The 26407-nt window shown below is 38.3% G+C and overlaps 1 protein-coding gene across 19 annotated transcripts in view; it reads right to left on the bottom strand.

Moving 5' to 3' along the window:
- The window catches only part of COA1 (cytochrome c oxidase assembly factor 1), a 93070-nt gene extending 70430 nt beyond the window's left edge, over positions 1–22640 (bottom strand). For 3 of the 19 annotated variants that reach the window (XM_070504344.1, XM_070504348.1, XM_070504359.1), the window contains exons 1-2: positions 21150–22640; positions 6656–6687 (exon numbers count right to left, since the gene is read on the bottom strand). In XM_070504344.1, coding sequence (XP_070360445.1) covers positions 6656–6687; positions 21150–21477 — 360 coding nt within the window. In that variant the 5' untranslated portion in view covers positions 21478–22640. Of the gene's footprint in view, positions 1–6567; positions 6688–21050 lie in introns of all 19 variants that reach the window. The other 16 variants (XM_070504370.1, XM_070504416.1, XM_070504393.1 and 13 more) reach the window with 16 other exon arrangements.
- Positions 22641–26407: the final 3767 nt, after the last annotated feature.

Here is a 26407-nt window from a genome sequence, read left to right as displayed (position 1 = left end):
CCAAGTCGTCCTTTTTCTTAGTTTACTCTCGATTTGGTGTTCCTCATCCTCCAATAATTTTTAATGAAGGGGACAAGGGAGGTAACTATTTTGAGACACTGCCTGTCTGACAATAGCTTTATTCCAACTGGCCATAATTTGGCGGAGTACATACAGTCATGCATTGCTTAACAATGGGATACATTCTGAGAAATGCACTAGTAGGTGACTTCATCACTGTGTGAACATCACAGTGTACTCACACAAGCCCAGATGGTATAGCCTATTACACACCTAGTCTATATGGTATAGTTTATTGCTCCTAAGCTACACACCTGTACAGCATGTTACTGTACTGAATACTGTAAGAAACTGTAACACCCTGGTAAGTATTGGGTATCTAGACATAACTAAACATAGAAAAGGTAAAGATAGGGTATAAAAGATCAAAAAGGGTACACCTATATAGGGCACTTACCAAGAATCAAGCTTGCAGGACCGCAAGTTGCTCTGGGTGAGTCAGTGACTGAGTGGTGAGTGAACGTGAAGGCCAAGGCCTTTCCTGGACACTACTGTAGACGTTGCAAACACTGGACACTACCATAGACGTTACAAACACTGGACACTACCATAGACGTTACAAACACTGGACACTACCATAGACGGTACAAACACTGGACACTACCATAGACGGTACAAACACTGGACACTACCATAGACGTTACAAACACTGGACACTACTGTAGACGTTACAAACACTGGACACTACTATAGACGTTACAAACACTGGACACTTAGGCTACAGTTAATTTATTAAAGAATATTTTATTTCTTCAATAATAAATTAACCTTAGCTTACTGTAACTTTTTTACTTTATAAACTTTTTAACTTTTTGACTCTTTTGTAGTAACACTTAGCTTAAAACACAAACAACATGTATAGCTGTACAAAAATATTTTTACTTTATATGCTTATCCCATAAACTTTTTTCTATTTTTAAAATTTTTTATTTTAAACTTTTTTGTTAGAAACTCAGACACAAACACACACATCAGCCTTGACCTCAGTCATCAGGATCATCAATGTCACTGTCCTCTATCTCCACATCTTGTCTCATTGGAAAGTCTTCAAGGGCAATGACACACATGGAGCCGTCATCTTCTATGATAACAATGCTTCTTCTGGAATGCGTCCTGAAGGGCCTGCCTGAGGCTCTTCTTGAGGAGGTATTACTCTCTTCAGAAATATGTCCGTGGTGGTTTCCTTGGTTTATTTTTTTTTTTTATCATAGATTTGCTTGTAAGCAGATAGAGCACCATAAACGTTCCTCTCTATTAATGAAAACCTTTCAATATTGGGATCCATGTTTTCAAACTTTTTAAGGAGCTCGCTGAGGTCTGCAAAAGCTTCTGCTAAACTCTTCAACTGTGAACTTCCTTGGGGGTTCTTTTTCTTCTCCTGCAGTTCCTTTTGCTCTTGCTGCTTCTTCAGCCATGGGTTCCTCTTCTAGTTCCAACAACTCCTCATTAGTCAATTCCTCAGGAACCACCTCTGGGAGCTCCTCGGTGTCATCCATACCCACAACCAGGTTACAGTTATTTGCCATCTCAACCACAGGCTTGTTGATTTTTGCAACCTTTTCATCCTTGCTGTCAGGGACGAAGCTCTTGCATGTCTTCTTCCAGGTGCCATTCCTACACTCCTTGGTGACATCACCCCAAACCCAAGTAAAGTTCTTGATGCAGTCAGAGATGTTGTAATCCTTCCAGAATTGCATCAGTGTCTTCTCAGCGTCTTCCTCATTTGCAGCAACAGCCTGTGCAAAGGTCCTCCTCAGGCATTAGGCCTTAAAATCTGCTATAACTCCTTGATCCACTGGCTGGATCAAAGAGGTTGTGTTTGGAGGGAGAAACATGACTTTGATATTGGGATGAAGATCACCAAAATAAGGAGGATGTCCAGAGCATTATCAACAATAAGCAAAGTCTTGAGAGGTATGTTAGTATCCAAACAGTACTTCTCCATTTCACTGGCAGAGCTATTCAGGAGGGTGTCTTGGAAGACGAACTAGGTCATCCATGACCTCTTATTGCTCCTGTAGTTCACAGGCAATGCATGCTTACTGACATTCTTGAAGGCCCTAGGATTCTCATTGTGCCAGATCACAAAGAGTTTCAATTTGTAGCCTGCAATACTGCCCCCAAGCAAGACTTTTATCCTGTCCTTAAAAGCTTTAAAACCTGGCATTGACTTGCCTCCTTATGGATAAAAGTCCTTTCAGGCATCTGTTTCCAGAACAGGAAGGTTTAATTCATATTAAATATTTGCCCCGGCAAGTAATTTTCCTCCACAATCAGCTTACCTAGAGTTTCCAAAAATCCTTCAGCTGCCTTCACATCAGCGCTCAGACTCACCACTCACTTTCACGTTATGTAATGAATAACAATTTTTGAATCATTTAAATCACTCAGAGCTAGCAGTAAACTCAACCAGCCTTTTCTTTCAACATCGCAAACAAACTTTTTGCTTTGGCTGTGAGCGTCATGGTGCTGAGAAGGACATGCTTCTGTGTCTAGCCCTCAATCCAGGTCATTAGAAGTTTCTTCATGTCTGATATAGGCCTTTCTTGAATTTTTTTGTGAGTCTCATTGTCTTTAATGAAGCAGATCCTTTAACAGCTTCCATCCTTTGGCTCTCGTTCGTCAAGATCGTAGCTATGATGGAGTGGGACACCCCTGACTGGCGAGCAATAACTATCACTGACTTTTTACCTTTGCAGTCCTTCATCACTTTTAATTTTGCTTCCATGTCAATCACTTGATGTGGCCTCTTACTGGTGACGTTAGCAGTGGATTTTGTACTCTCAGGGGCCAAGATGAACAAAACAACATGAGAGTAAATCAAGCACAGGAGAAAATGATGCGATCTAAAGATGCGGTTAATGTGAGATGCATGAGGCTGCTGCTAGTGCAACATAGCATACTGTTTCACAATCAACTTGTTTTTATAAGTGGAAAGAGTACACTCTAAAATAACAATAAACAGTATAGTAAATACATAAAACAGTACCAGTCATTTATCGCTATCAAGTATTATGCGCTATGCATAATTGTATGCGCTATACTTTCACGCGACTGGCAGAGCAGTAGGTTTGTCCACATCAGCATCACCACAAACACATAAGTAATGCACTGGGCTATGCCATTACAACAGCTACAATGTCAGTGGGTGATAAGAATTTTTCAGCTCCATTATAATCTTACAGGACCACTGTCGTATATGTGGTCGGTCGTATATGTGGTTGACCAAAATGTCATTATGCGGTGCATGACTGTACTTCAAAGTTCAAAATCATTTTCCCTCAGAATTTTGAAGGCACTGCTCCACTGTTTTCTCATTTCCAGGTTGCTGCAGAGAAATCCAAAGCCATTTTGATTCCTGATTCTATATACGTGACCTGTTTTTTGCACCCTAGACTCATCTCTTTGCTTCCCATTATTTTGAAATTTCCTAATGATGTGCCTTAGCACAGGTACATTTTCATCTATTAGGTTGGGCTCTCAGTGGGTACCTTCAATCTGAAAAGTCTAACCTTCAATTACGGGTCACTTTCTTGAGTTATTTATTATTTTCTCCTTTTCATGTCCCCCTTTTTTCTCTATCTGGAACTTTTTTTTTTTTTTGAGGAAGACTGGCCCTGAGTTAACATCTGTTGCCAATCTTCCTCTTTTTTTTCCTCCCCAAAGCCCGAGAACACAGTTGTATATCCCACTTGTAAGTCATTCTAGTTCTTCTATGTGGGATGCCTCCACAGCATGGCTTGATGAGCGGTGTGTAGGTCCGTGCCCAGGATCTGAACCAGTGAACCCCAGGCCGCCAAAGAGGAGTACACAAACTTAACCACTTGGCCACAGGGCGGGCCACTCTATCTGGAACTTAATCATATGGACACTTAAATTCCAGAAGAGTCTGCTAAGTGTTCTCTCTTTTATTTTCTACGTGTCTTTTTGCTCTACTTTCTGGGAAATTTCCCCTTACAATCCTCCTAAGGTTTCATTTCTACCATCATGTTTTAAATTCTTTTGTTGTTTTCTAATTATGTCTTTATAGCATACGGTTTTTATTTCACCCTCATCGCTTGTCTCTCTTAATATATTAATAATTGGGGGCAGAGAATTGTTGGTAGTTTTTTTCTCTTTGCAAAGTCTCATCCAAGTGGCTTTTCTCTGTTTATTTGTTTTAGTTCCCATCTCCCACCTTCAACGTAAGAGGCTTTCCTCAAATAACTAGTAATACTAGGGTGTTTGCTTATGATTAACAGTAGGGGACTAAAATGTTTATCCTGAACTTGTGGGTGGGGCTTATGACCTAGATCTTCAAGGAAACCCGTGTCAGGTTTTTTCTCTAGGGCTACTCAGAAAGCCCTGACACTAATACTTCAACCTCATATCTGGCTACCAGCATTAGGTGAACCTAGAGGAGAAATGGGGGACGGGGGTAGGGGTGAGGTAACTCTGCTCTCAGATTCAGTATGTGTAAAATCATGTATTCTTCTCTTTTCAGTATGGTAATGATTATATTTCCCAATGTTATTTCCAAATTCCAGACAGACATTAATAATTGAGATTTGGGAACAAGAAACTGGAATTTCCCAAATCACAAGTTATTGTGTACCTTTCATAAGACTTCACTTACGGATTCTTAAATAATAATGAGCGACCATAAAAATATACAGTGAATCATTTTTCTGTGATACAGTTATCATAAAAGTTTCAAGAGTTTTCTTTAAAAAGAAACTTTGATTATAGTTTGATGATAAAAAGTTTTAGGAGAGAGTGAAATCATCAAAATGGCAGAATAGAGTTTTTGACTGTCATCTCCCCAAAGAACACCAATTATGATAACCCCTCACAGACAAGAGCGCCTTTGTGGAAGTCCAGGAGTCCAGCAAAGAAATTCCAGAAATCGTTGAAACAAAAAGTCCGAGATTGCACGCATTGAAGAGGGTAAGAGGAAATGTCTGACTTAATGTGTCACCCCTCCCACAAGAGGACACAGCGCAGTACCAAGAAAACCCTTACTTGCCAGTGATTTCTCCTGCCGGAGAAAGTGAGTGTGTGTAAATTAGCACTCGGCCTCCCTGGCTGTGCTGGATGCTGCCAAAGAGGCCCATTTCTCAGGCCCCATCCAGAATACTGAGCTGTGAGCTGCACAACGGGGGCAGTAAGTGGCTAAGGGAAAAACAGCCAGGGCTCAGAAGGGAACATATCAAAGGGACACAGATCCTACTAACTACTACATGGATTCCATCAAGGGTCCTGCCCATGAGCAACTGCGTATGCCTCACCTGCAGATTCTCACAACTGGCCCATGGGCACCCTCAGCACTCTGCATGCCTCACCCACACACACCACCACCCGTGGACAGCTCCGTGTGCCCCCCATGGCCGTGACAGCAAGATTTTGCAGATGGCTAGTGAGTGTGACTAGAAAGCCAGTCCAGGAGAAACTACAATCTTGAATATTCAGCACTGCCCTAGGGAAAGCAAAAGGGAGGCTGTCACACCCAGTCTAGCTTTGCAGGACTGAGAGAAGGCACACAAGCTTAAGAATTCTGCCACAAGAGGAAGCAAGAAGTGTGGAGAAAGCGTACCCATAGAAGAGGTCTGAGAAAGCCTCAGAATCCCTAACAGGGCTGACAGAAAGTATTTCTCTCCCAAAGCTAGTCAGTAAAGACTGGAGGAGGTGACTGCTTCTTCAAATATGAAGACAGCAACGCAAGACATCAAGGAACATGAAAAATTAAGGAAATATAACAACACAAAAGGAATACAATAATTTTCCAGTAACTAAACCCAAAGAATGGAGATCAGTAATTTACCCAGTAAGAATTCAAAATAGTTGTTTTAAGGAAACTAAGTGAGCTACAAGAAAACATAGACAATTCCATGAAATCAGGAAACAACAGACAAAAAAAATGAGACATTTAACAGAGAGAAATCACACAAGATTTCTCAGAAATTCAAGGGTTGAAGAATACAATGAACGAAATGAAAAATACAATAGAACACATCAATAGGAGAATGGATCAAGCAGAAGAAAGAATCTGTGAAATAGAAAGCAGGACTTTTGAAATTACCCAGTCAGAGGAGACCAAAGAAAAAAAGAATGGAAAAACATGAAGAAAGCCTATGTGAATTATGGGACCCCATTAAGAAAAATAATCTAAGTATTATTACAGTCCCAGAAGAAAGGGAGACAGGGCAGAAAGCTTATTTAAAAAGTAACTGAGAATTTCCCATATCTGGGAAGAGGTTTAGACATCCAAGTTCATGAAGCCAATATATTGTTCCCCAAAGAGATTTAATCCTAAATGACCTTCTCCAAGACACATTAAAACAAAACTGTCTAACATCAAAGACAAAGAGAGAATTTTAAAAGGAGTAAGAGGAAAAAAATCCTTACTTACAAGGGAACCCACATAAGGCCATCAGCAGATTTCTCAGCAGAAACCATATAGGCCAGGAAAGAACAGTATGATATATCCAAAGTGCCAAAAGAAAAAAATTTCCAATTAGAATACGTTACCCAACAAAGTTGACCTTCAGAAACGAAGAGAGATAAAGATGTTCCCAGACAACCAAAAGCTGAGAGAGTTCATCACCGCCACACTTGCCTTACAAGAAATGCCAAAAGGAGTTCTAACAGCTGAAATGAAAAGATGCCAATTAGCAACATGAAAGCATACAACACACAGGTAAAGGTAAGTATACAGTCAAATTTAGAATATTCTAATACTGTAATATGTTGGTGTATTAACAACTTAACTCCAATATAAAAGTTAAAGGATAAAAGTATGAAAAATAACTATAGCTACAATAATTTGTAAATTACTTATAAATTGTGACATAAAAAAACAAAAATGGGGGGCCAGCCCCATGGCCGAGTGGTTGAGTTCACGCACTCTGCTTTGGCAGCCCAGAGTTTCACTGGTTTGCATCCTGGGCGTGGACATGGCACTGCTCATCAAGCCATGCTGAGGCGGCATCCCATGTGCCACAACTAGAAGGACCCACAACTAAAAATACACAACTTTGTACTGGGGGGCTTTGGGAGAAAAAGGAAAAACAAAATCTTAAAAAAAAAAAAAAATGGTGGGGTGGATGAAACAGTAGAGTTTTTGTATGCATTGGAAGTTAAATCGTTATCAGCATAAAATAGACTCATATCTACAAGACATTTTATGGAAGCCTCATGGTAACTAAGAAGCAAAAACTTGCATTTGATAAAAGATAAAGAGAAGGGAATCAAAGCTACAGAAATTCATCAATTCACAAAGGAAGACAGCAAGAGAAGAAGACAGGAATGAGGAAACCACAAAACAGCCAGAAAACAATTTATTAGATGGCATTAATAAGTCCTTATCTATCAATAATTATTACTTTAAATGTAAATGGATTAAATTCTCCAATCATAAGGCACAGAGTGACTGCTTGGTTAAAAAACAAGACCCAACTATGTCATGCATACAACAGCCAAACTTCTGCTTTAGGTACACATATAGGCTCAAAATGAAGGACAGAAAAGATAGTTCATGAAAATGAAAACCAAAAGAAAGGACAAATAGCTATATTTATTTCAGAGAAGATAGGTTTTAACTCAAAAGCTGAAACAAGAGACAAAGAAGGTTATTTTATAACGATAAAGGGATTAATTCATCAAAAGGATATATTGATCATAAATATCTAGGCACCCAAAAATAAAGCACCTGTATATACTAAGCAAATACTAATAGATATGAAGGGCAAAGTAGACAACAATACAATAATAGTAAGGGACTTCAATACCCCACTTTCAACAATGGATAGGTCACTCGGACAAAAAATCAATAAGAAAACCTTGGACTTGAACTATATTTTGGACCAAATGAACCTAAGAGACATACACAGAACATTCCATCCAAAGCAGGAGAATATACATTCTTCTCAAACACACACAAAACATACTCCAAGACAGATCATATGTTTGGTCACAAAACAAGTCTTAGCAAATTTAAGAAGAATAAAATCATAGCAAGTACCTTTTCTGACCAAAATGGTATGGAACAAGTAATCAGTAACAGGAGGAAAACCGGAAAATTCACAAATATGTGGAAATGAAACAACACATTCCTGAACAACCAATGGGCCAAAGAAATAATCAAAAGGGAAATTTTTTAAAAATCGTGACACAAAAGAAAAAGGAAGTACAACATAGCAAAATTCATGGGATGCAACAAACGCAGTTTTAAGACGGAGGTTTATAGCAATAAATGCCTACATAAGAAAAACGAAAGATCTCAAATAAACAGCCTAACTTTATACCTCAAGGAACTAGAAAGAGAAGATCAAACTAAGCCCAAAGTTAGCAGAAGGAAAGAAATAACACAGATGAGAGCAGAAATAAATGAAATTGAGGCCAGAAAAACAGAAAGATCAACAAAACTAAGAGCTGATTTTAGATAAACAAGATTCATAATCCTTTAGCCAGACTAAGAAAAAAAGAGAAAAGAGGCAAATAAAATCAGAAATAAAAGAGGAGACATTAATCAGATACCATACAGACACAACTGATCAGAAGAGACTACAATCATACACCAACAAATTGGATAACCTATATGAAATGGACAAATTCCTAGAAACATACAATCTACCAAGACTGAATCATGAAGAAACAGAAAATCTGGGGCCTGCACCAGGGCCAAGTGGTTAAGTTCGTGCACTCTGCTTCAGCGGCCCAGGGTTTCGCCGGTTCGGATCCTGGGGGCGGACATGGCACCGCTCATCAGGCCATGCTGAGGCAACATCCCACATGCCACAACTAGAAGGACCCACAACTAAAAAATATTCAACTATGTACTGGGAGGATTTGGAGAGAAAAAGCAGGGAAAAAAAAGAATTGGCAACAGTTATTAGCTCAGGTGCCAAATCTTTTTTTTTTTTCCTGCTTTATCTCCCCAAATCCCCCCCAGACGTAGCTGTATATCCTAGTTGCCAGTCCTTCTAGTTGTGGCCTGATGAGCAGTGCCATGTCCGCGTCCAGGATCCGAACTGGCAAAACCCTGGGCCGCAGCGGAGCACATGAACTTAACCACTCGGCCAGAGGGCCGGCCCCCTCAGGTGTCAATCTTTAAAAAATAAAAATAAAAAAAAAAAGAAACAGAAAATCTGAATAGCCCAATAATAAGTAAGGAGGTTAAATCAGTAATCAAAAAACTCCTAACAACAACAAAAACCAGGACCAGTTAATTGCATTAGGGAATTCCACCAAACATTTGAAAAAGAATTAACACTAATCCTTCTTAAATTCTTGCAAACAGTTGAAGAGGAAGGAACACATACAAACTCATTTTATGAGGCCTGCATTATCCTGATACCAAAGCCAGATAAGACACTACAAGAAAAGAAAACTACAGACCAATGTAACTGATGAACACGTATGCAAAAATTCTCAAGAAAATACTAGCAAAGCCAATTCAACAGCACATTAAAAGGTCATATACCACAATCAAGTAGGATTTAGACCTAGGATACAAGGTTGGTTCAACATCTGCAAATTGATAAATGTGATTTAACAGAATGAAAGTTTAAAATCATACAATCATCTCAACAGATACAGAAAAAGCATTTGACAAAAATTCTACATCCTTTCACGATAAAAACTCTCAACGAATACTGTATAGAAGAAATGTACATCAACATAAGAAAGGCCATATATGACCAGACAACAGCTAATATCATACTCAACCTGAAATGCTGAAATCTTTTCCTCTCAGATCAGGAACAAGACAAGGATGCCCACTCTCACCACTCCTACTCAACATAGTACTGGTAGTCCCAGCCAGAGCAATCAGGCAAGAAAAAGAAATAACAGGCATCCAAATCAGAAAGGAAGAAGAAAATTGTCTCTTTTTGCAGATGACATGATCTTATATATAGGAAATCTTAAAGACTACACCAAAAATCTGTTAAAACTAATCAATGAATTCAGTAAAGTTACAGGATACAAAATCAACATACAGAAATCAATTGCGTTTCTGTATACTCACAATGAAATATCTGAAAAAGAAACAAAGAAAACAATCCCCTTTATAATAGCACCTAAAACAATAAAGTAATTAAGAATATATTTAACTAAGGAGGTAAAAGATCTGTACTCTGAAAAAACCATAATAGTGTCTTACAGTTTTTGTAATGAAAACTGAAATAAGTGAAATTGTAATGAAAGAAATTGAAAATACAAATAAATGGAAATACATCCCATGTTCATGAATTGGAAGACTTATTATTGTTAAAATGGCCATACCACCCAAAGCCATCTATAGATTTAATGGAATCCCAATGAAAATTCCAATGGCATTTTTTTACAGAAATAGAAATAAAATTCTAAAATTCACATGGGACCACAAAAGACCTGAAGAGCCAAAGCAATCCTGAGAAAGAAGAGCAAATCTGGAGGCAAAACACTTCCAGATTTCTAACTATATTCAAAGCTATAGTAACCAAAACAATATGGTACTGGCATAAAAACAGACACACAGACCAATGGAGCCTAAGAGAGAGCCAGAAATAAACCCATGCATATACAGTCAACAAATATTTGACAAGGAGCCAAAATTCTCAATGAGGAAAAGACTCTTCAATAAATGTTGGGAAAACTGAATATTCACATGCAAAAGAATGAAATTGAAACCCTATCGTATACTACTCACAAAAATTAATTTAGAAGTAGATTAAAGACTTAAATATAAGACCTTAAACCACAAAACTCCTAGAAGAAAACATAAAGGAAAAGCTCCTTGACATCTGACATTAGTCTTGGCAATGATTTTTTAGATATGACACCAAAAGCACAAGCAACAAAAGGAAAAAGCAACAAATGGGACATCATCAAAGTAAAAAGCTTCTGCAGAGCAAAAGAAATAATCAACAAAATGAAAAGGCAATCTATAGAACAGAAGAAAATATTTGCAAATCATGTATCTGATAAGGGCCAATATCCAAAATATATAAAGAACTCATACAACTCAATAGCAAAAACCAAATAATCTGATTAAAAAATGGCCAGAGGATCTGAAGAGACATTTTTCCAAAGAAGATATACTAATGGCCCAAAGGTACATGAAAAGATACTCAACATCACTAATTATCAGTAATATCACTAAATATCAATAATTATAGTTATCATAATTATCACTATTATACAGTCCTGGGTGTACATCAAAAAGAAATGAAATCACTACATCAAAGAGATATCCACACTCCTATTTTCATTACAGCATTATTCACAATAGCCAAGACATGGAAATAACCTAAGTGTCCATCGATGGATGAATGGATAAGGAAAATGTGATATACACACACATACATACATACACACACACACACACACACACAGAAGAATATTATTTGGTCATTAAAAAAGAAGGAAATCCTGCTTTTTGGGACAATACCAACGGACCATGAGAGCAATATGAAGTGAAATGAGCTAGAGGAAAACACTGACTGTATGATATTACTTATATGTGGGATCTAAAAAAGCCAAACTCATAGAAACAGAGAGTAGAATGGTGTTTGCAAAGGGGCGGGAAGTGGGGGGAATGGGGAGATATTGGTCAAGGGGTATAAATTTCCAGTTTTAAGGGGAATAAATTGTGGGGATCTCATGTACAGAATAGTAACTATAGTTAACAACACTGTATTATATACTTGAAAGTTGCTAAGAGAGTAAATACTAAATGTTCTCACCCCACACACACATACAAATGGTAACTACATGAGGTGATGGAGGTATTAACTAACCCTACCAGAGTAATCATCTTGAAATTTATCTGTGTATCAAATCATCACATTGTATATCTTAAACTTACACAATGCTATATGTCAATTATATCTCAATAAACTTGAGAGAAAAAATAAAAGACCTTAAAAAAGGAACATTAACATAAAATGCCAAATAAAAATCCATGTAAAAATGGAAAGGTAATACTATATTTAGAAGTTATCATTCTTAAAGTGAAATTTTAAAACATATCATTAGTATCCTGTTCAATAGTCTTTCATGCTAAATATTCCAGATGTAGAAAAATTCCACTCATTTTGTCTTGACGTTGGTCAAACCCAGAGTGTACCAAAAAGCATCTTTGAGTGTTAGGGTACACGTTGCTTTGTATAAGCTCCTTTACTTTTTAATGATAAACTATTTTATCTGCTTACTCTGATTTTGGTTTTGCCTTTAAAATCAATATCACTTTTGCTAATTCAGATTTTAAATTAAGTTCTCATTTCATGTTGGAATATTCCACAAAAACATTCATACCTTCTTCTCTTTGCAATTCCTCTGTAAAGTATTTACAGAAAACTATAGTCAATATTGAACATTCAGAAGTCGAAAACACCAGTAAACATTATAGGGTAGTATTTACATACACAACATTGAGATCTCATAGCAAGGTTAACAGTAGTACACAGAATAACATGTTGTAACTGCCAATTTACAGATTTATTTTGCTCCCAAACTTCTTGGAACACTGCTCATAGATTTATATGAAGTATATTATGCATATAAACTTCTTAATACTTATTTTATATGTAAGAATAACTCACTGTTAGCAGCAGATAGAGCATGGAAACGTTTTTATAAGATGGCAACAACTACAAGACTGACTGACTGATTACATCATGATGCTTCTCTCCTGGATGCTCCTGTTTCAGTTCCCAGAAACACGCACCTTTACTTTCTACTCAGTGTGTCAGCATGTCCTGCTCTTGCTTTCCTCCTGATGTCAATGGAGCTCTTAGAACCAATGACTGATAGTTGAGCTTTAATTCTCAGGAAAACTTTAATTTTTTCTGTTTTCCTGACTTTGTAATGACTTTACTTAGGATTTGGGATTTGAATAAACATATAAATTTCCTAAGAAACGCTAGGAATGCCTGCCTATATGGAAATGATACTTTATCCAGAAATCATCTGCTTTGAACCTCCAGAATTTGACCCAAGGTGAAGAGGACCCATTGGGAGAGTTACTCCCCGGCAATATTCCAATCTTTCTTATTTTAACTCCCTTGTATCCCAATTTCCAGAGATATTGGTAATGCCAGTTCTTGAGGTTTTGAGGATTTACAGGGTAAATATGATTCGTTTCAGTTTTTCCCTCTGCCATTTAAGATTCATGAGTCTTGGATATCTAAGTTAATTTCCATTCATTCTTAAGCTTTCAGTTTTCCAAATTGTATGGTCTCCTTTCCTGATGTTCTTGTCCTTTGGATCTTTATTATAGTTTTAGTGGGCTTCCACAGGGAGCAAAATTAGAAGACTCAGTTCACTATCTTAATCCCACAGGAATCTTCATTTTTAACAAGTATCTCAGTTGATTCCAATGTAGGTAGCCCCAAAATCACACTTTCAAACACTGGACTAGAGGACAATCAGTAGAAAAGTGTCCAGAATAGGGAATACAAACAGAAATAGTTGAGGGTGAGGATATTTGTCAAGAAGAATACTCTGGGAGCTACAACAGCTACTTCAGTAGCTAACGGGCATTAGAAAAGAAGTTAGGCTTGGGGGAAGGGAAGTGAGGCTCGTTCCCTATGCCTCCAAGGAAAACTAGAACCAGTATGGAAAAACTGCAGGCGAGAGATTGGGCACGAGATAGAGAAGAATTCCTCAACAGACAAAACTCTCCCAAGAAGGTATGAACTGCCTCCAGAAATAAGAAACTCAAGAACAGGCTGCACAACTATCGCTTCCTGGGGATGCCACTAAGAGCATTTAAGCCCTAGATGGGTGTGTGGTCCAACTGTTGGTGAGGCAAGGTTAACCCACATGAAAAGCCAAGTTAATGCATAATTAAATGCTAGAAAGATCAAATTACAACAATAAAGTCATTTTAGGCACACTGAATGAAAGCTACCAAATGTAAAGGATTATCCACACTTGGAATATAACAGGTAATGGCTCCCTTGTCCCAAATTTCCTTTTCTCAGTTAGAATATATATATTTTCCCCACACAGAATGTGCACTCAGATGTGCATTTATCCCTAGATTTAATTTGAGAACTTGAAAAGTGACCAGTGATGGGTTCCCGATATTATGAAAATGTTCCTATAAATCACAAACTTTAATATATTAGTAAGCATTTTTTCTTTACCTCAAATGCATGTTGGCTTAAAAACACATTTCCCTGCCTCTATTCTCCTCACCTCCTCCAACCAAGGAACAAAGAGGACACCAGAGAGGATGGAGCACACTGAACAAGGGAAAAGTGGCATGACAGGAAGTCGTAGCAGTGAGCAGAGGTCAGATCCCAGGGTGGGAACAGGAGGGAGGAACGTTGTGGGTCAAGTTAAACATTTCAGGTTTATTTTAAGTATAACGGTAAATAATAGAAAAGTTTCAAGCAGGAGATAGACATGATCAGATTTTATATTTTTTTAAATGGCTTTTGTGTGAAAAATAAAATGGAGGCATTAACACACTTTGGTAGACCAATTAGGAAGCAGTACCCAAGTGAGAGATAACTGTTGTTTGGACTAGGACAATAGAGGTAGAGATGAAGTGACCACATTTGAGAAATTCTACCTAAAAGGTAGAATCAAGAGAATGCTGAGAGGCCTTAAAGACGATCCCAGATATCTTGCATGAGCATCTGGATAAATGGTGGCCCCAGGTCCCAGGAAAGTATATAGTGCCAGATGTAAGTTGCTAGAAATATAAGGAAAAAGGGAAACATTTTTTGGGTGGGTTAGGTTTGAAAACATATGAATCATCTAAGTGTGAACGCCTCACAAGCTCCACTTCATCATTTCTCACTGAGTATCTCTATTAAAGCCTCAAACTCAGGATGCTGGCAATCAAAATCTGTATCTTTCTTCTGCATCTGCTCCATTTGCTGATGAATTAACGCCACCAATTGTGAAGGATGCTATAGTTGGGGTTTCTACAAGTGCTAGAGAAGACTGGAACAGAAAACACCTCAAGTCTCTCTGATAAGATTCTCTGACTCACAGATTCATCCATAACACTGGAGGTATTCTTGCCACAAAGGTTAACCATAAGGAAAGAGCTAAACTTCTAAGTGTGCAAACATCTAAAACCATTGGAAAACACATACGAAAGTATTAAGGACAGGATACTTTTATCCACAGATTGCTTTGTTAGGAACATTACAAGAGTAAGACAGATTTTGGAATAGATTCAAGAAAATAGATTCGAGCGTTAAATGTTAATTCTCAATTAATGTTTTTCTGAATTAAAAACAAAGCAATTATTTTCCAGCTGACAAGAAGCATCACAATCTTTATTAATATGTCCTATTATAACACAACACTGCCACCTGCTGGAAGACATCACTAGCAAAATGTTTTTATTCCCAACCAAGTTGGTGAGAAAGTTTGTGAGTTTCTGAAAGAAAACGAAAAGGGACTATATTGATTTTATCCTTTCTAGTCTATCACACTTGGATAAAAAACCATTAACAAAGAGAAAAGGCAGGGATGCAACCATTCTGCTTCCCACAATAAAAAGCACAAATGACATTTACTTTTCCGTTGTGGTCACTTCGATGAGGGAAAGGTGTGATGAAGAAGAGACAGAATAAGAGAGTTTTTGAGGTGAGGTGTATCCTGATTATAGTGGTGGTTACACAATCTATACATGTGTTGAAATTCATAGAACAGTAAACCAAAAGGCAAAACAGTCAATTTTACTACATGATAATTTTTTAAAGACAATTACAGAATAAGAGGATAAAGATAGTGCCACCTGTTTATAGAAAGGAGAAAAATCATAAAAAGTTAGAATGCAAAAGTATTCACATAAAATTCAACAGTTTTGCCATTTATAACCCAAAGTCTGAGGCCCAAATAAAATGAGAAAGGTCCAAATCTGACACAAGCATGTTGAAATATTTAAATATAGACCTGGAAGTGTTTCTAAAGGCTACCAATGTACACTAGACATAAATCACTTTGTCTCTAGCATTGACAGGTCTGATGAAAGGTAATCTATTACCAAAAACTAGGAATCAATATTCATCTCCAACTCTGGTAACCTCCAAAGAAGTTTTGTAAAGTTATTTTTATGTGATTGTGTTTTGTCTCCCTCAAAAAGCTGAGGCATGAACAGGCTAAGCTGGGTGCTCAGCATCTACGTAATCTTGGTATTTGCTGGATGCTGGGGAAGTAATATATAAATATAAGCTATATTAAAGTTCCAAGAGTCTGGAGCATCCAAATCCTTCTGGGGAGGTTTCTAGTCCATCTGTAGATGCCAAATGCCATAAGGTGCCAAGAGTCCACAAGAAGAGAGATGACCAGGTGAGAGCACAGATGACAAATGGACCCAAACTGAGAGCAAAAGTCACATTAACCACACTTGTTCCTCCCATCTCTCCTGGTAACACACTTGCTGTGTACTATGGGGCATGGGCATGTGAAGAGGGAATATTAAACAGGGAGTTTATGAAAGATTATGTTGCAATTGGAGGGGTCGAGGGGTGGGTACGGAGAGTCTGGCAGGCAGCATGAGATGTCAGTTTTCTAAGATTTGGTTGAGCCATACTGTTGTCTGTTTTCTGCATTTCCCCACGGATCTCAAGAAGGCCACAGTTGAGAAGGACCCCAGTACCACAACTTAAGAGTTCCAACATTAGACATAGTTGAGAAGTAATGGTACAGTAATAAAAAAGAATAATGTTGGTCATTTCCCACTGTTCACTAATTAATAAGATGGCTATCTTTGCACGGCGGGGGGTGGGGGAGGTGGGGGGTGGAATTTGCCTATCAGAAGGAGCAGTATTCACAGAAAACCAGAGTAACTGCCAAAGTATCCAACTAAAGCAGCAGAATGATACAGAGCAATCCCAACCTTTGGAACTACACAAGTGTGCAAAATCCCCTCTGCCATCACGGGTAATTTGCCCAAACAGACTAAAAACATAGGGAGAATTAAGAAAAAACATACAAAAAAACCAAGAGCTTGAATCATAAAGAAGTTTAGGGTTTGGTAAATGATCCAGGTAAACCTTTTATTTAGTCTGAATTCTAATAATTTTAAACAAAGATCTCCAAGTCCTAAGACAAAAACCTCTACATCCCTTCAGTTATGAGATGGCTCTCTGAATTTATATTTTCAGAAAAGTAAATGTGGTAATACATGCCTAAATTACAGAGTCTTTTAAATCTCATATTTTATGTGAATGTCAAAAAACACTGAAGCATATGGGCAGCTCCTCAAAAATTAAACAGAATTATCCTGTGATCCAGCAATTCTACTTCTGGATGTACGCCCAAAAGAACTCAAACAGATATGTGTACCAGTGTTCATAGCAGCACTGTTCACAACAGCCACAAGATAGAAACAACTCAAATGTCTATCAACTAATGAATGGAAAAGCAAAATGTTATATATCCATACAATGGAATATTATTCAGCCTTAAAAAGGAAGGAAATTCTGCAATATGCTACAGCATGGATGAACCTTAAAGACATTATGCTAAGTGAAATAGATATGAAAGGACAAATAGTGTATGATTCCATTTATATGAGGTATCTAGAATAGTCAAACTCAGAGACAAAAAATTTAATGGTGGTTGCCAGGGGCTGGGACGGGGGTGGGGGGAATGTGGAGATATTATTTAACGGGTACAGAGTTTCAGTTTGGGAAGAGGAAAGTTCTGAAGAAAATGGTGGTGATAGTTGCACAACAATGTGAAGGTACTTAATGTCACTGAAGTGTACACTTGAAAATAGTTAGAATGCTAAATTTCACGTTATATATATTTTACCACAATTTTTTCTTTTTTTTGAGGAAGATTAGCCCTGAGCTAACATCTGCTGCCAATCCTCCTCTTTTTGCTGAGGAAGACTGGCCCTGAGCTAACATCCGTGCCCATCTTCCTCTACTTTATATGTGGGATGCCTACCACAGCATGGCTTTTGCCAAGCAGTGCCATGTCCGCACCCGGTATCCAAACCAGCAAACCCCGGGCCACCAAAGCAGAATGTCTGAACTTAACCACTGAGCCACCGGGCCAGCCTATATTTTACCACAATTTAAACAAACAAATATTGAAGCAAGAAACAGGGTCTTCCTAACAAATCAGGCCATAAGGAAATAATGAAGCCTCGCACATTGTATGTAAAGTAGAGATGCAACTTTTTCTAGAGAGCTATGGTACAGCTTTCCTCAGTTTCTCAAAATGTTCAGAGATCCTAAAAACATCTGAATTACTACTACCATTAAACCAATGAAATGAGAAAAACAAATAGCAAGATAATGTTAACAGGATTTTATAAAACTAGTATTCCAAGCTTGCCCCAATCAATATAGAACCAGTACAGTTACATTCAAGCTCCGCACACACAAAGTCTTCCAATAACCTTCTGTTAGCATGAAATAAGTGCCTACTACTTGATGACCACTGTCCAGTATGGCTCTCACAAATCTAATGCACTATACTAAAGATGAATAAGGGAATAACTTCTAGGAGTCTGTTTGACATAGAAAATTAAATGAACCAACAAAGCTGAGGCAGGTTATAGCATATTTTTCAAGGCAGAGAGGAAGCCACCAGTGTCTGAAATAATGAACGCTATAAAGTTAAATATGGTACCAGGGACTCAGACATCATACTAACCAGGGAACTACTGTGTCAATTTCTGTAATTCCTGCAATTTAAGATATCCAGTATCTTACCCTAATACCCCAAACTACCACCCAGAAGTCTTTTAAAGGAAAATACGATCAGTCCTGACTACACAAAAATTCAAAACATTAGTATAGTAAAAGATATAAAACAAAGTTAACAGGCAAATAGGCTGAAAATATCTGCCACATACGTAACAGTCAATGGGTTAATATCTCTACACAAAGAACTCCTACAGATCAATAAAGAAAAGACAAAACTCAATAGGGAATAGACTATAAACTATTTCCCCCTGCTTCACTTTTCAAATCTTAAAGTGCTGCTCACAAGTTCTTCACAGCATTTTTTCCTGGGCCCGGTCTTCCAGAGATAGAAGTTATATTCAACTCAGTCTCTGAATTACCCTCAAAGACCTATAATATGGTCTCCAGGAAGAGTAAATACTAACCTCACGTGCTTTTCATTGAAAGGAACTACAGCATAATCTACAAGACTGTCACATATCTGATAGGGGACTTGTATCTAGAATATATAAAGAACACATAACTCAACAGTGAAAAGACAGATAACCTAATTTAAAAATTGGCAAAGGATATGAATAGACATTTCTCCAAAGAAGATATACAAATGGCTAACAGCACATGAAAAGATGCTCCATAGCATTAGCCATCAGGGAAATGCAAATCAAAACCACAATGAGACACACTTCACACCCATTAGAATGGCTAGAATTTAAAAAAACAGATAAGTGTTGGCAAGGATGTGAAGAAATCAGAACCTTCATATACTGTTGACGGGAATATAAAATGGTGTAGCTGCTTTTGAAAACAGTCTGATAGTTCCTCAAAATGTTCAACACAGAGTTATCAGATGACCCAGCAATTCTACTCTCAGGTACATACTCAAAAGAAATGAAAACGACGTTTGCGCAAAAACTTGTACATGAATGCTCACAGCAGCATTATTCATAGTAGCCAAAACAACCCAAATGTCCATCAACTGACCAATAGATAAATAAATGGTGGTATGTTCATATAATGAAATACCACCTAGCAAAAAAAAAGGAATGAAGTCGTGATACTACAAAATGAATGAACATGAATGTTAAGTGAAAGAAAACCACCAAAAAAGACCACATATTATATGATTTCATTGATATGAATTGTCCAGAATATGCAAATATATAGACAGTAGATTAGTACAGTAGTTGCACGGGGGTAGAAGTAGGGTGGGATGGGGAAATAAGAACAGATTGCTAACGGGCACAGGGCTTGCTTTTGGGGGTGGCGAAAATGTTTTAAAATTGATTGTGGTGATAGCTATACAACTTTGTGAATTACTAAAAGTCAATATGTGCTTTAAATGAGTAAATTCTATGGTATGTGAACTACATCTCAAGCTATTTTTTAAAAGGACTATAGATTGTATCTTTTTTCCCATTATAACCCCAGTTCCTAAAACACTGCCTAGCAATATTAGGAATTCAACAAATTCTGACTAAATGGAAAAATAAATTTCAAAACGTGGGTAAACCATTATAAAACTTTATCATAGTCAAAGTGATGAAATTGCTGCAGGCTGGCACGGCGGGAGCATACAGAGTGTATGTATGGGTGTGTTTCTCATAAAAGGAGATGAGACTGAAAAAGTCAGCAGAAGCAAGATCTTGAAGGCTCTTGATGCCAGACTAAGGAATTTGTATTATCCTGAATCAATGGGAAGATCAGTGAGATTCTGAGAATAAAACAATCAGATCTGCGTTTTCAATGTGCAAAGTGTAAGTAGTGTTGCTATTCTGTCCACAGGTGAAGCAGAGCAATGCTCCCCAGGTGAGAACGGGGAGGAGTTGGGGGGAGATATGAGGAGACGCAAATAACAAAATCTAAGAATCTTTATGGATTTTTAAAATTACACACAGCACGGGGCGCGCGCACACACACAGAAAGACTGACACTCATACATACACAGACACGCGCCCCGCGCCCCACACTGAAAATAAAGAATCAGCCTGTATGGAGCTCAGGTGTGATGGAGACAAAAATTATAATGACCACTGAGCCAAAAACTTCTTTTGTACAACCCTCTGGGCAGGGTCCTTCTTAGTGTTGTAATTCAGGACCTGGTACCAACAAAGTGCCAGTTTCACCTCTGCGGGAGGACCCAACTCTTCATAAATGGGCTGCTGTGAACGCTCAGGAGGGACTGCAGGGCGCGGGCACCGTCAGCTACACACGGCCTCCTAACTCCGGGGTCAAGGGGCACCTTGTAGCCTCCCCAGGCGCGGAGCCCACCACCGGCCGCAGGCGCCAACCATGCAGCAGAGGGAGGTCGCGAGCCGCCGGGAGGTGACCCCTGAGGGGACTCCCCTCGCAGCCGCTCACCCGGAGCGCAAACGCGACCGCCCGGAGTGCGGGAACAAGCGCTTCTGGTGATAGGAGAAACGGGGCTCAGTCTCCCGGGGCGAGCGGGGGAAATCTAACCTGTCAGGGACAGAAGCCCCACGCTGCAGAAGGCGTGACAGTTCCTTCCGGACGTGGCCAGTGCGTGGGAAAAGCCCGCGGCGGGCCCGCCCAGCGCGGAGCAGTCGAGACTTCCGGTGTCTTCACCTCGCGGGCTAGAGCGTCGGAACTCTCCAGCTGATGGCGGAGGGCCGAGCGAGGGTCTGCGAGCGGCTGCTCCCAGGCTGAGATCGTCTGGGCGGCCTGGCTTCAGGTTCCGGGACGTTCGGACTCTCCTTGGGAAGCGGTTCGTCTCCTCAAATCCCCACGTTTTGTGTTTATGCGTCCCGTTAGCCCCCAACATATACATTCAGTCTGGGAGGGCTTGCTGAGCAAGTTTAACCCGCTGGCTTATTGCTCCTCGCAAGTATCTGACGGTTCGGCCAACCTCCAAGGACGGGAAACCATGGTCCATCTGAGCCCCGTTCTGGCACTGAAGTCCATCTTGCCCTATTCGGCTGAGAAGTTTGGAAACACTAAATTTTATTTTATTCACCAAGTAGTTATGAAATGCCTGCTGTGCTCCAGGGAATGCAGGGGTAAGAAAAAACTAATGGTCTCTGTTTTTATGGAGCTTAGTAGTGAGATGGATAATAATAGTATTTACCTCACAGATTTGTCACGAGAATGTAAAGCATTTAGAATAGTCTGGCACTTTGTAAGTATTCAATAAGCGTTAGCTATTATTTTCATCTTGCTAATTCCATTGCCATCATCACCACTATTATCATCATCATTTACATTTTTAATGTTAAACAAAGTCCAAGTACCTTTCTTCCACAAAGCAATGAGTCACACGATTGCTGGCTTACCTAAATTTGATGTGCTCCATAACCAGACTAATCAGGTTTAATACAAGGCAGTGGTCTTCAAACTCTTGATCACACATCCCTATGAGAAAAGATTATATACGTGTACTATGTATGATATTGATATATATTATGCATACTGTAAGGTTTTCGCAAGAAATAGAACTTCAAAAAGGTGAAATAAAAATATTAATAGAAGTTCTATTATTTTCTACCCATGCAACAAATAGGTTGCCATGCATACATTCCATCACTTTGGAGTCGACTGGCTAAAACAGCACATTATCAAAGCGGCCTGTCATTAAATTATGGATCCCCAGAATAGCTCTTTTATAAAATTTAATGGAAACTAATCAGATGTTGAGGTGTTTGAACTATAAGGACTATTTGGATGGTTTCTTACATCAGAGGAAATGAAGAAATAAAATAGGCACCCAGGGGCTGGCCTGGTGGCGCAGCGGTTAAGTTCCCCACGTTCCGCTTCGGCTGCCCACGGTTCTCTGGTTCAGATCCCAGGTGCAGACATGGCACCACTTGGCAAGCCATGCTGTGGTATGCGTCCCACATATAAAGTGGAGGAAGATGGGCATGGATGTTAGCTCAGGACCAGTCTTCCTCAGCAAAAAGAGGAGGATTGGTAGCAGATGTTAGCTCAGGGCTAATCCTCGTCAAAAAAAAAAAAAAAAAAAGGCATCCATTAAGTAATCTTCATTGATCTGACATTGATTATTGACTTCTTAAAATCCAAATAAAGAGACTGATTGCAATGTCTTACACCAAGCTGGAGATTTCATAGAATAAATCAAGTAACAAAAAGCTAATGAGGTTTTGTGTATATGTGTTTCGTACAATATTCAAAATGAACCCTGGATCACTTAGCTCCTATACCATACCAGAAAGAGAAACGTGTTTACTTTGTAAAAAGAAAGCATAAAATAGACTTTTCTGACCATTTGCTTGAAAAGTCAGAATTTTACATGTCTATAACTGGACTTACATCCACTAAAGTTTTTATCTAAATTTTAAATATGGTTTTAATATGGTTTAATACTCTATAGTGAATAATGTTCGTATGTATCCGATATTTATTCCCCTCTTAGTCCTTTGTAACAAAACTCACATTTTGTTCAGATAGCCACCCTATTCCCAGCACTAGAAAATGATGCTGATTAAATCTAACCAATCACCATACAGAATTCCTTTAGGAATAGTTATTGGTTAAGGGATGAGCAAGTGGTGTTAGTTGGCTCAATCACAATGAAGGAGAAGGACTTCCATTTCATGCTTAGGAGAAAGTTTCTAACACATTCTCCTCTTGACATGGAAACATCTAGCCTACACTGCTACTGCAGCTGTCTTGCCTGCCACAAGGGAATAAAGCTGATTCTGAGGACAACTGAACAAAGTGATAGAAATATTATCCTAAGCCTGGAGCTCAACCTCTTTGTGAACTTCTTGTAGGGATATCTAGTGTCTCCTTATTGTTTTCTGATAGAGATAGTAAGATGAAATGAGTTAAAATAGTGCAGGTAATGTTTTAAGTATCAAAAATGTTAGTTATTACTGTTAAGTAAGCTTGAGACAACGATTCTATTTCTTATAGCCAAGAATATCCTGTCTGATTCATACTCTCTTTTCTGTATATTTAAGGAAAGAATCTATTTCTCTACCTCCCTCTTAACTTCTAAGGAGCCAGGGCAAGGGTAGGAGGTGGAAAGTGGAGGAGGGTTGGCTATGAGGGGTACTATTAAGTGGTGAGATGGTCACTTTGAGAAATGCACTCAGTAACAGCAGGAGCCAATCCAGCATATCCAGTCTTTTGGCAGCAGCGTGGAACTATCAAATCTGAATGGAGTTACTATACATGGTAGTTTTTTATGTACGTGGGCATATCATTTTCTGCATAGTAATATTTTACTCTGCCACCTTACTAAGTTGCCCTATTGTTTGGAGTTTATTCTTTTATATTTTCTAGGATTGCAGTCATATCATTGAAACAGTGAGAGTTTTACCTAATCCTTTCCAAATTTTATACAGTCATAGATCGCTTACCGACAGGTATACATTCTGAGAAATGCGTCGTTAAGCAATTTCGTCGTTGTGCGGACATCATAGAGTGTACTTACACAAACCCAAATAGTATAGCCTACTACACACCTAGGCTATATGGCACCAATCTTATGGGCCCCCCGTCACATATGCAGTCCGTCGTTGACCAAAACCTCATTATACATTGCATGACTTTACCTCTAATTTCTCATATCTAATTGCATTTCTAGTATTTTCAGTAAAAATATTTAATAATAGTGAAGACAGTGGGCTTCCTTGTCTTATTCCTGTCTTTAATGGGATATCTCTAGAATTTTCCCATTAAGCATGCTGCTACTTTAGGGGACTGAGGTAGATATCTATCATCATGTTAAGGACGTATCCAGCTATTGAGAGAATAGGGAATAATTGAACACAGAGCCTTTAAGAAAACAAAGCATTGAGCATGCCATTACATCTTGTCATAAAAGTAAACGCAAACCAGACAATATTTGCCTCAAGGACACTAATAAAATTAACTAGGTTGGGGTGAATGTTCTTTCTTACTTATCTTATATACTATCATCATGAAATTGAGTCCTGACTAGTTTGTTTACAAGAAATTCCTCTGTGATATCCTGATTTTTTACCCTGGGAATGCTTTTTATTATCTCTTACAAAATGTCATCTTTAATCCAAAGTCTATGCTTGCTCTATGTTTGTCATAAGAAATTTCATGGATCTACTATAGTTTTGTTATAGGAAATTGTATCTGTTCAAATATGCTGGTTGTAAAAAATAGGGACAGTTATAATGATAAAGAGGTTAGGTCATCAAGAAGATATAACCATCCTAAATTTGTATGCAACTTATAGCAGAAGTTCAATATACATGAAACAAAAACTGAAAGGAGAATTAGAAAACTCAGCAATTGTGGTGGGTGATTTTAACATTCATCTCAGCAGTTGTTAGAACAACTAGACAAAAACATCAGTAAGTGGATAGAAGATTGGAACAACATTATCAACCAACTTGACCTATCGATATTTACAGAACACACTGTAAAAAGCAAAATGTACCTTTTTTAAGTGTACAGAATATTCAGCTTTATGCTAGTTCACAAAACTAATCTCAATACATTTAAATAGGTTGAAATCATACACAATATGTTATCTTATCACAATATAATTAAATTAGAAATAAGTAACAGAAAGCTATCTGGGAAAATTCTAAATATTTTGAAATTAAATAACACATTTCTAAATAACCCATGGGTCAAAGAAGAAATTGCAAGGGAAATTGAAAATATTTTGAACTAAATAAAAATAAAAACACATATTGAAAGGTGTGGAATGCAGTTAAAGCAGTGCTTAGAGGGAAAAATTATAGCCTTACATGTTCATATTAGAAAGGAAGAAAAGTCTAAATTATTTAAGTTTCCACTTTAAGAAATTATTGGGGAAAACAAAAGTAGTAGAAAAGGAAAGAAAGATAATTTTGGAAATCGAATGAATAGAAAAGCTGTTCTTTTAAAAGATTAATAAAATTGGTAAATCTCTAGCTAAACTGATCAATCAAAAAGAGGTGGGGGACACCAATAAGGGGTTAAATAAGGGGTTCTGCTTCCAGCAATAACCAGGTATTTCCTTTTGGACCAACCCTCCTACAGGGAAAAACTGCAAACTCTGGACCAAATAGAAAAAATATCTGAAGAGACGGGAGAACACCAAAAGAAGCCATTTACTAGAGAGGTGTTAGTGCTTGTGAGAAAGAAATGGGATTCAGTGAGTTTCCCACTTTTATGGCTTTTTGCTTGAGGGCGGGCACCTGTTGTTGCCCTGAGACTTACTGGGTTGAAAAAGCAGAAGACAGAGTTTGGGACAACTAGAATAGCTGGAAAGTGGGAGAAAATCCAAGAAAGGAAATCCCCAAAAGGAGAGAAGTTAGAGAGGAAAAAGACCAAATTCTGTGTATAAACTGCCATATTTCTGGCTGACACCTGAAATGCACACATATGGAGCAGGTCTTTTGAACTCTCTAAGGCTGCAAAACTGCAGAGACATCAGGTGCTGCCCACCACAGGCAAGACTGGCAGATCTGAAAAGAGAAATAGACAGATTCACAATTATAATTGGATCTTTCAACACTCCCCTCTTGGCAATTAGTAGAAGCTCTACATAAAAATTTAGTAAAGTCATAAAAGATCTGAATAACATTATCAAGCACCTTGACCTAATTGGTATTTTACAGAATACTGCATTCAACTCCTGTAAAATACACATTCTTTTTAAATGTACATGATTTGTTCACCAAGATAGACCATATGTCAGGGTAGGAAACAAGTCTCAATCTTTTAAAAGACTGAAATCAGGGGGCCAGCTCCGTGGCCAAGTGGCTAAGTTC

The sequence above is a fragment of the Equus asinus genome, chromosome 1 (genome assembly GCF_041296235.1).
Source record: "Equus asinus isolate D_3611 breed Donkey chromosome 1, EquAss-T2T_v2, whole genome shotgun sequence".
Classification (NCBI taxonomy): Eukaryota; Metazoa; Chordata; class Mammalia; order Perissodactyla; family Equidae; genus Equus; species Equus asinus.
This window is presented reverse-complemented; position numbering and strand designations above follow the sequence as displayed.